Here is an 11,705-nt window from a genome sequence, read left to right on the forward strand (position 1 = left end):
TTTTCTACAGATGCTGTGGACCTGAGGACAAACACATTGTATTGCTATTTGTTTATGTTTGTTAATTCTATAAAACAAGAGAACTCAGTTAATAAATTTATTTTGGTATTTGACCAATGCTCAAAATAATTCTGTAAGACACACAAAACACTTCCTTCTGAAAAATACTGACTGTACATGACTCCCTTGCTCCTGATGGGGATTCTGCTGCCTCTAAGCTGTCAATGCTTATTTACATTTCTATACAGATTTTGTGAACAGAAATTACAACATTAAACTAAAAACTCAGCAGGTCAAACATCAAGATATATATGTCCTTAAACAAAGGCACAGTGACATATACATGATTGATTGAAACACGAAAATAGTTTCTGTCTCAAAATGTAAGGGAGACAATCCAATATTCTTAGCACTAATTCACTCATTGTTTGCGTGAAGTTCAACCTAGAAAAAAATTTCATCAGTTTGAGATCTGATACCTAAATATAAAATTTCAAGTAAATAATAGATAACTTTCAGCTAAAATCCAACCAATGTCAAAATGTATACCCTGAACTACATGAGATTACAAACTAAAAATACCAAAAAAGCAGATCTAAGATTAATAATGCTGTGATTATAAAAATGTTGATTTTATAGTTGTATACCCTTTTAAAAATAGTTGTATACCTTTTTAAAAATAATACAACACGTAGAGACTACTAAAAGGACTATGAAGAATAATATACTAAGAGTATTAAAAATTATTCAGAAAATTGTTTTAAAAAAATACATCGGTGAGTTTTATACAAGTGTTTCCAATGATGACATTTTAGTTCCTTTTAGAGCGAGTATAGTGGGTGTTGGTGATCACGTGGTCTTCTCTGTACATCAGGACACAGCCTACAACAGGCAGCAACATACCGGCCAGAGAGTGGGCCACAAACAGGAGAGTAGCACTGGTATCGGCCTTCGTCATGTAGCAGAAGTATCCCGAGGCCAAAGCCACCAACAATTCATACTGATAAAACAAAAATATTCATTAAACTCTAGAATAAATGTCAATATCTACAATCATGTTAGAAGGTCAACAAGCAAATTCAAAGAACTCTGGTCCCCCGCTTTCAGTGTCTTAGCGGATGGGATGCCATTATTTTATGGAATATTTGAACAGTTATGGCAAAGATTATAGCTTCCCAAAAGTACATCAAACTTCAAGATCAAGGTCATGAGGTCAAATATCACAATATAATCAGAAAGGTCTTGTTACAAGTAATGTACATGTGAAAAAAATATGAAAGCCCCGTGTCTTCTGGAGCATAAAGGTTATAGTCAAAGTTCAAATTTTTTATAAGTAGGTCAAACTTCTAGGGATTCTGGGGAGGGAGTACTCCATATAATTTGGATTTTGATAGATATTTAGTGTTATTATTATACTATGGGTTAAAAAATTTATTACAGAAACAGAAACCCTACGAGTTTTATAATCACTTAAATGTAATGCTTTTAATTTAATCACAAATATTGTAAAAGAAAATGAAACAGTGATCCCTAAAATCGGTAACAATTAACTATGCTAATAATTATTGGCCACTTTTTGGATTTAATTGTTAACTTTGCCGGTCAGTAAAATAATCCATTATATGGTATGACTCACCACAAGCTGACTGTCAATAAAGCTTTTTCGATCTTCCTTTCTGAGGAAGCATGGGGCATACCAGGATGTGAAAATATTGCTGATCAGGAGGGCTCCGATAGATTGTGTCAAGAAATTCAAACCAACAGAACTTTTCACTTTCTGAAAATATAAATGAATTTAATCATCCCTGCAATTTCAAAATCCTATTAAACAATTATTTACAAGTATAACAACAAACCAGAAGTCTCTGATGAGACTGTAGCTCTACTGGTCTGTTTGTATAACAAAAGAAAAGTAGCACTTGGATTTGAAACATTGCAACATGCAACAATAAATAGAATTATGTATCTTAATGTAGTCTACTTTTGTGACAAGTTATATTGAAATCAAATGAAAACTAGGAGTAGTAGCGTTTTGAAAGTATTTCACGGAAATTTCTATTTTTAGTACCGGTAACCATGACAACACCATTCACCCAAATAAAAAAAACAGAAATACATATTATGTATCGTAGTGTATTCTAACTGTGTGCCAAATTAGATTGAAATCAGACCAAAATTGTAGGAGGAGTAACGTTTTAAAGGAATTTCACAGACATTTCTATTTTAAGTAACCATGGCAACACTGTTCATCGAATTCAAAAACCAATGCAATAAATTATGTATCTTAGTATAGTCTTCTTGTATGCCTAATTATATTAGAAGCAGACTAAAACTGTAGCAGGAGTAGTGTTTTAAAGGAATTTCACAGAAATTCCTATTTTTAGTAACCATGGCAATACCGTCCATCGAAATCAAAAACCGATGCACTAAATTATGTATCTTAAGTGTAGTCTACTTGTGTGCCAAGTTATATTGAAATCGGACCAAAACTGTAGGAGGAGTAGTGTTTTAAAGGAATTTCACAGAAATTTCTATTTTTAGTAACCATGGCAACACCGTCCATCAAAATCAAAAACCGATGCACTAAATTATGTATCTTAAGTGTAGTCTACTTGTGTGCCAAGTTATACTGAAATCGGACCAAAACTGTAGGAGGAGTAGCGTTTTAAAGGAATTTCACAGAAATTTCTATTTTTAGTAACCATGGCAACACCGTCCATCGAAATCAAAAACCGATGCACTAAATTATGTATCTTAGTGTAGTCTACTTGTGTGCCAAGTTATATTGAAATCGGACCAAAACTGTAGGAGGAGTAGCGTTTTAAAGAAATTTCACAGAAATTTCTATTTTTAGTAACCATGGCAACACTGTTCATCGAATTCAAAAACCGATGCACTAAATTATGTATCTTAGTGTAGTCTACTTGTGTGCCAAGTTATATTGAAATCGGACCAAAACTGTAGGAGGAGTAGCGTTTTAAAGGAATTTCACAGAAATTTCTATTTTAAGTAACCATGGCAACACTGTTCATCGAATTCAAAAACCGATGCACTAAATTATGTATCTTAGTGTAGTCTACTTGTGTGCCAAGTTATATTGAAATTGGACCAAAACTGTAGGAGGAGTAGCGTTTTAAATGAATTTCACAGAAATTTCTATTTTTAGTGACCATGGCAACACCGTCCATCGAAATCAAAAACCAATGCACTAAATTATGTATCTTAGTGTTGTCTACTTGTGTGCCAAGTTATATTGAAATCGGACCAAAACTGTAAGAGGAGTAGTGTTTTGAAAAATTTTTTACAGACAGACGGACAGACAGACGGACGGACGACGGACACCTTACTATCGCATAAGCTCTTCTGGTCTCTGACCAGTAGAGCTAAAAACCTTAACATTAATTACACAGATTCATGAAAACTTTTGAATAGCTGTGGACCTGAAGAGTTTCCATGCTCAGCAGTTAAAAATTTTTTTTGATAGATTAAAAAAGAGCTTAGAAGAAACAACAGTAAAGTGCAATTCATCTTTAAACTTATTGTTTGACATTTGAAACCCATGAAACAAGACACACACCATGATGGAAGCCACAGTGGATGGGAAGGCTAAGTCTGCCAGGCCATGGAGCAGGAAGACAAGGAACATGAGCCTGCACACAACACTGACGGGTCCCCCATGCTCCCTCCGTCCAATAGCGGGGCGGATCTCAAACAACAGAGCCACATTGATTAACCAGATTCCAGAGAAGATTGTTAAGATGAAACAGAAAGCCTACAACAAATTATTATTACATTTAATTAACACAAATGATACTCTTGTAACAAGTATGGAAATATCAAATGAAAAAAACAAAAACAGAATGCATTAGCTACTTACAGGGTGGTGAAAACTCTTCTGATTCATTACAAAGGTATACACTGAGGCAAACAGAAGAGGCAGAAATCCCTGAATAGAATAAAACATTGTAAATTCATTATGTAATCCATGAGCCAGTATTAAAAGTATTAAAACTTAACAAATATATGGATTGAGTGTAACTTTTTTATCATTTATATGTACAATATAATTGAGTATATATATTGGACACAGCTATTTTCACAAATAATGACAAATTACAAAGTTTAAACCAAACATTAACAAGGCATACATTTTCTCTGCATGGGTTCAACACACAAACTTTGAGTAGCCAATAAAAACACACATGTTGCCCAAACAGAATCCTATTTGACTAGTGGGGGTGGGGGTCCACAGTAGCTCAAATAAATATCAGACTTGTATATATTTTGACAAGTAGAATTTTCTCACATTATATACATGTATGTATCTGTTAAGTAAAATGAATGAGTTCATTTAGTAAAATTGTTTTCCATGGAAGATTTTTCATTAACAAAAGAGATATACAGTGTATCTTCACAATAAATATATGCCTAGAATTTGTAAAACTAAATACCCCCTCCCCCCTGTATTTTTTTCAAAAAATTAAATTAAATATTATGATACTTATGACTAAACACAGAACCTGTACAAGTAAAGTTGAAAACACACTCTATCTACAATATGAAACAATATACCAATTAATTTCAAAATATCTTTGAACTGGGGTGCCACTGGGCAACTTGGTTTAATTTCAGGTTGTCAAGATAAAAGTAAGGGTAAAAATGGCAAAGTGACTGTTCATATATATACATATATATATATATATATATATATATATATATATATATATATATATATATATATATATATAGCATGTAGAGAGAGAGAAAGAGAGATCTGTGTGTGTGTTCACTTAATTTCTTTGGACAAAAGGTATGAAATATTAATGAATGTTGAATTACATACATTCAATTTACACAATAAACTCCACAATTAGATTGAATACAATTATATTTTACCAAAGCCTTTGACACTGAAATGCTTCCAAGAACTGTTTCATCTCTGGATTTATTGCACAAGTACTGAAATAGTGCCATTGTGATAAAGCTGGCTCCAACAGTTTGAACTCCAAACACATGAGAGTGATCTGAGGACACAAAGATCTGTAAGATATAAATCAATGTCATGAACAAAACAAGATCAACAAATCTTAGAAAGTTGAACAAGTCAGTAGGAAAAACCAGACTGCTCATTGATTTTGCATACATACAAGTTTTTGCACCTTCGTCTAAACTTTATCAATCAAACAGAGATTTTCAAAATTTCTTTTTTTACCATCTTTACAAGTACTTGCTGAGCAGCTGAGAAAATAATCCTTTTTAAAGAATTATCAATACTGCATGCCAATGTTTTATTTCCTACTCAACAAAATGGGCATCAAGCATCACACTATTGTTATATGGTCAATCAATTATGAATATTTGATAATAAAGTCATGTATCATGTTGAGAAAAATAAAGAAAAGTTTTTTTATGAAAATATGAGTGCATAACCAGAAGTCTCTGATGAGACTGTAGCTCTACTGGTCTGTTTGTATAACAAAAGAAAAGTAGCACTTGGATTTGAAACATTGCAACATGCAACAATAAATAGAATTATGTATCTTAATGTAGTCTACTTCTGTGCCAAGTTATATTGAAATCAAATGAAAACTGTAGGAGGAGTAGCGTTTTGAAAGTATTTCACGGAAATTTCTATTTTTAGTAACCATGACAACACCATTCACCCAAATAAAAAAAAAACAGAAATACATATTATGTATCGTAGTGTATTCTAACTGTGTGCCAAATTAGATTGAAATCAGACCAAAATTGTAGGAGGAGTAGCGTTTAATGGGAATTTCACAAAAATTTCTACTTTAAGTAACCATGGCAACACTGTTCATCGAATTCAAAAACCAATCCAATAAATTATGTATCTTAGTATAGTCTCCTTGTATGCCTAATTATATTAAAAGCAGACTAAAACTGTAGCAGGAGTAGTGTTTTAAAGGAATTTCACAGAAATTTCTATTTTTAGTAACCATGGCAACACCGTCCATCGAAATCAAAAACCGATGCACTAAATTATGTATCTTAGTGTAGTCTACTTGTGTGCCAAGTTATATTGAAATCGGACCAAAACTGTAGGAGGAGTAGCGTTTTAAAGGAATTACACAGAAATTTCTATTTTTAGTAACCATGGCAACACCGTCCATCAAAATCAAAAAAACCTATGCACTAAATTATGTATCTTAGTGTTGTCTACTTGTAAGCCAAGTTATATTGAAATTGGACAAAAACTGTAGGAGAAGTAGCGTTTTAAAGGAATTTCACAGAAATTTCTATTTTTAGTAACCATGGCAACACCGTCCATCAAAATCAAAAACCGATGCACTAAATTATGTATCTTAGTGAAGTCTACTTGTGTGCCAAGTTATATTGAAATCGGATCAAAACTGTAGGAGGAGTAGCGTTTTAAAGGAATTTCACAGAAATTTCTATTTTTAGTAACCATGGCAACACCGTCCATCAAAATCAAAAACCGATGCACTAAATTATGTATCTTAGTGTAGTCTACTTGTGTGCCAAGTTATATTGAAATCGGATCAAAACTGTAGGAGGAGTAGCGTTTTAAAGGAATTTCACAGAAATTTCTATTTTTAGTAACCATGGCAACACCGTCCATCAAAATCAAAAACCGATGCACTAAATTATGTATCTTAGTGTAGTCTACTTTTGTGCCAAGTTATATTGAAATCGGTCCAAAACTGTAGGAGGAGTAGCGTTTTAAAGGAATTTCACAGAAATTTCTATTTTTAGTAACCATGGCAACACCGTCCATCGAAATCAAAAAACCGATGCACTAAATTATGTATCTTAGTGTAGTCTACTTGTGTGCCAAGTTGTATTGAAATCGGACCAAAACTGTAGGAGGAGTAGCGTTTTGAAAAATTGTTTACAGACAGACGGACAGACAGACAGACAGACAGACAGACGGACGGACAACGGACACCTTACTATCGCATAAGCTCTTCTGGTCTCTGACCAGTAGAGCTAAAAATGGGTGCAACTGCTTCCAACAAACATAAAAAATTTGAAATCCCTAATCTAGACCTAGGTAAATAAATAGTGTGTTTCCTATTCCAAACTGGAAAGAAATAGGGTAGGTAAGAAAAGCATTCTATTTTAACATTTCTTTGGTTTATTAAACAGTGACAATAAAAAATATTTTATATGGTGCCATCTTCCCAAGGGAAGTTACTGGCTAGTATCGGATATGTTTTCTGAAACATGCAAAAGACTGAGATTGGGATTTTTAAAATGGTGAAGCCAGAATTTTTTACTTCCAGAAAGTAATACAAAGTCAGGAAAATTTTCTGGTCAGTTCATAGAATTTAAGGTCAGTCAGGGAACTGGAAACACAAAATTTATCTATCTACGCCTTAATTATCTAGTACTCGCTAAATTAATTTGTATACAATTATTTATTCTTAATTATACATCTTCCTTCATTATAGGACAGGTTGGGACCAATTGTCCAAAAGGGATATACATGTAATAGTCCATTTGGGATGTAATATCCTTAATGGGATATAAATTTACTGTGCAGAAAAGATAGAAACATTTGGTAATTTTAATCAATTAAATCAAATCAACATAAATATAGGTGCACCAAATGCAACAACTTTGGCAAGCAAGTTTTTCAATAACACTCTAGATAGTTTGTGAGATTGACCCCCCCCCCCCCCAAAGAATGTATACACCGTAAACAGCTTGGCCATGTTCAAAATTGTAGGTTCAAGCCTTGTGGTAAGCTAAAATATCGAAGTCTATTGAATGCACTAACTGATTTAGAGCTTGTTATGATGGCTAGATCGTAGCTGTTTGCAGAGCTATGTAGCTGCTATAATGTTAAATCCAGGACTCTACAACAACCAAACTATCCACTTGTCCATTGGACAAGTTGCCAACAAATGTTACACTGTACTTGTCCAAATGCATTGTGTACTTGTCTGACTCTGAACAGGTTTTTTAAGAATGAAGTAGTTATAAATAAAATTGACTTAATTATTTTTTTATCATGAAAATTAAAACATTAATGATGTAAGATACAGCAGCACTGTCTGTAACCTAGTATATATTGTCCTCATCCATAAACAACTGCTGGTGTAGAACTGATGTTAAGTTTGCGATTTTGAAAAAAAATCACGTTTTAAATTAATTCTGAGAGGATTATTTTTCATGTTGACAATATTCCCTAATGGTGACTTGTCCCATTGGACAAGTGTGTCTGGAGAATGACTTGTCTGATAACTGAAATGGACATGGACAATTGGACTAATGTTAATGTTGAGGCCTGGAACCCAGAGGTAACAGTGGGTTCCCCCAATTACATGTTCTCTATGAGTGGTTTTGCCCCAATTATCATGATACCTGTTAACTAATTATAGGTGTCAAATTTTTGCACACGAGTTTGGGCAGCTTGTTTTGACAAATCGCTAATGTTCTTTACTTGTGTTTTTTGATTGTTGCTGTGGGAGATAATCTAGAGGTTTTTGATGTATCCAACTGATTAATAATGTTTAATATGATAAATCTTTGTTCAAAATTAAAAAAAAAAATGGAGATTGATGGAATACAATTTTTCCAGCCAAAATTCTTTTTCTTATATAAACACAGATGTTATTTTCATAATTTTTGAAAAAAAAAGGTGGTATGTGTTCCATCTAGCACCTGTCCAAAAAATTGGAAATAACTAAAATTTAGTATTGATTGGACACTTGTTATTGAATTTAATACGCATATGATATGCCTGTCTATCATAAACTGATTTTCAAGATGCACTCTTCAACTCAAAATTTAAGTAAAGGCATCAATTTTTTTTTCCTACCAAAATAATCAGAACATAAGAAATTATCAGTGGATGCAACTAATCAGAGGAGGGAAGAGATAAATATAAATGCATCTGATTGTTGCACGTTGGCATTCTGAATGACACAGACTCTTTCCCTCATAATAATTTCAAAGAGCCCGCTAACTTTTTTGGAAAAGGTTTGTATAATCAAGGAAGCATCTTTTTCATGAAGACTATCAATGGCTGTTTTTTGTTTTCAAGTACAAGTAGCCTAGTAGCTGTAGAACTGTTGCTCTCTGGTTGAGAAAATTTGTACAGACAAACCAGAGCTAGAGATCCAAGCATTGTAAAAACCCTCGACTTACGGCAACACTTTTTTGTCACTCGCTTTGGGTATTATTTCTCGCATTATATATGTGTTCTCTTAAACTAACAGTGTGGTATCTGATAAATAACTATATATTTTACTCCCATTCCTGATGCTTTACTTACCTTTAGCCTAAGGTGTTACTTAAGCATGACCACATCATATGGAACATTGGAACACAAATTTTAAAAGCTGACATTCCAAGATATATAGGTCTGTTTGTAACCATTGAAAATTAAATAAAAAATATCAGGTATACAAGTAATATATGGTCAATTAAAGCTATATATGGCGTATCTGAGCTAAAAAATAAAAACACAAGATTGAGTGTCGATAAACATTATATTATGTAATTTACATTCAAATTGAAATTTTCACAGATTTTAAACTTGAATAACCTCATGTTTCCATAGTTAAATTGACTTTAAACAGCATCTGTTATTTAAATGCGGAGTTGGTAAATAAATCTGTTATTGTTTTAGATTTCTAATATCTTTGAAACGTGATTGATTTAAATTGTGCAATTTACAGGAAAGTCCTATCTTTATATAAAGTAATAAAACAAATAGAAAGATCTTTTTAATTTTAGTTAGTCTGAACTTATAGAAAATACGCCATATATGACTTTAAATAATATCATTCCTTTAAATCAGGAAATGCATATAATGCAAGAAATAATACCCGAAGCAAGCAACAAAATGCATCCCCGTAAATCAAAGGTTTTTATACTGCATAGATCTGTAGCTCTCAGTTTGTCTGTCCAAATTTTCTCAATCAGAGAGCTACAGTTCTGCACCTAGTATCCTCTCAGTTAAATCATCAAATCATCACTGCTTGACATCATCTGACATTTTTCTAAAACATTAAAATAAGTTTTAAAAGCTCTAGCCATAGTTCATTTATTTATGCACATTTGTGTTCATCGACAACTAGAGAAACAGCGCACTATTTTGTGCACAATAAATATACACTTTTTTCAATGGGTGACCCTGTAGCTCTCTGGTGGTCCATAATTTTTTTCAGACCAGCGCTACAGATCTCCAGCTAATCAACAACGTCCCACTTCCATGCTGATATGGATAATTTTTGCGCCTCTTTCGCGGTAGAGTTTCAATCTCAAAACTTGCAAATTAAATTGCTCATTAATCATGTTAATTTTAACATCCACTGAGTCGCCCGCATGGCTCAGTGGTTAGAGCGTCTGCTCTAGAGTCGCGAAGTAAGGAGTTGATCCTTATGTCGCGGGTTCGAATCCCACTATGGGACGTGGAGGCCGGTCCTTCGGATGAGACCGTATAAACCGAGGTCCCGTGTCGCAGTAGGTGCTGGCACAAAAAAGATCCCTCACTGCTCAATGGCCGTAAGTGCCGAGTATAGGACAAAATTTGCAGCTCTCCACCAGCAAATGGTGGCGTCTCCACATGAGTGAAAAATTCTCGAGAGGGACATTAAACAACAAACAAACATCCACTGATCAAACACTTTTGCTAAAATAAAACATCAAGTTCACGAAGGGCGAATCCACTCTGGGCGAACAGGAAACTGGGGCAAAACCCTTAGCATGGACAGGTAATCAGGGCGAAAACACTTGGATTTGAACGCAACCCATGTAAAACTTTTTTCTGTATTACAGATTTACATGTTACAATATTTATCGAAATATAAACCTTTTTTTTTGCAATATATATATATATTCTATTTCAGATTTTAAGGTCCAAAATTGCTATTATATCCCCTTTTGGGCAATTGATTCCATCCTGTATACCCTTGTATATTGTGTTTGCTGAGAAAAACCTTATTAAATAAACTTTATGCGTCTCCATAAACAAAACCTGAGATTTAGAAAAACAAATCTTTGAAGGATAGGCTTTTTTCTTTCGATTTTGTTTTTCTGTTTTGGTTTTGCAAGGGGGCAACGATATACTTACTTTAGAAGCCACAAATCGAGGGAAAAGAAAGCACCCTGCACCAAACCATGCTGATAGATATAAGTCAAAAGACAAAGCTGATTTTTTACTTTGTCTAGCTGCAAAAAATGCAACCACGATTGCAGCAGCTCTTAAATAATCGTAAACAGCAGACATTTTTGCACGAAAAGATTTCAAAAATGTAAACAAATTTCCTTTTCCTTCGAAATGACGCGCTTGCAAGCGAGCACAGCGCCACCTGTGAAATTTTCATTGATTTCCGATCCCGATCTAAATAGACTACGAAAAAAATGACAAATACGAGATTCAGTTAACTTTATTAAGAGCTAAAAAGATTAACAAAGAAAAAATAAATTAACAGTAATATTAACCACCAATTAACATTCAAGGCAAAATCTTGAACTCAACATTAAACCTACATTTAGGGTATTTACTATTATAATGAGTTAAATGCTCAAAATTTAATATCAAATAAATTCTTATCATTATATATATATACAGTCAAATCTCGTTATCTCAAACTCTATGGGTCCAAGAAAAAACTTTGAGATATCCGAGGATTCAAGATATCCAGGGTAAAATACTTAAAGAATAAGGGGATGAGACTTCAGAACACTTTGACATATCCATGGTATTT

At 33.4% G+C, this 11,705-nt stretch overlaps 1 protein-coding gene across 1 annotated transcript; it reads right to left on the reverse strand.

The window, feature by feature from the left end:
* Window positions 1-83: 83 nt before the first annotated feature.
* Window positions 84-11,327, reverse strand: LOC133196594 (uncharacterized). The gene is made up of 6 exons (XM_061332458.1): window positions 11,069-11,327; window positions 4,897-5,040; window positions 3,878-3,946; window positions 3,578-3,772; window positions 1,637-1,777; window positions 84-1,000 (listed from the first exon to the last, which is right to left on the reverse strand). The coding sequence occupies exons 1-6, from the start codon at window positions 11,222-11,224 to the stop codon at window positions 812-814; spliced, it is 894 nt and encodes a 297-aa protein (XP_061188442.1). The 5' UTR covers window positions 11,225-11,327; the 3' UTR covers window positions 84-811.
* Window positions 11,328-11,705: the final 378 nt, after the last annotated feature.

Source organism: Saccostrea echinata, unplaced genomic scaffold (assembly GCF_033153115.1).
Source record: "Saccostrea echinata isolate AGI-Se365-2 ecotype Australia unplaced genomic scaffold, CSIRO_AGI_Sech_v1 ptg000030l, whole genome shotgun sequence".
NCBI lineage: Eukaryota > Metazoa > Mollusca > Bivalvia > Ostreida > Ostreidae > Saccostrea > Saccostrea echinata.

Coding starts and splice junctions, on each gene's coding strand:
- LOC133196594 (XM_061332458.1), bottom strand. CDS start 11,224: ATGTCTGCTGTTTACGATTATTTAAGAGCTGCTGCAATCGTGGTTGCA. Junction 3,947..4,896: donor TTTCAGTGTCAAAGGCTTTG/GTAAAATATAAT, acceptor TATTCTATTCAG/GGATTTCTGCCTCTTCTGTT. Junction 1,778..3,577: donor CCACTGTGGCTTCCATCATG/GTGTGTGTCTTG, acceptor TTATATTTTCAG/AAAGTGAAAAGTTCTGTTGG.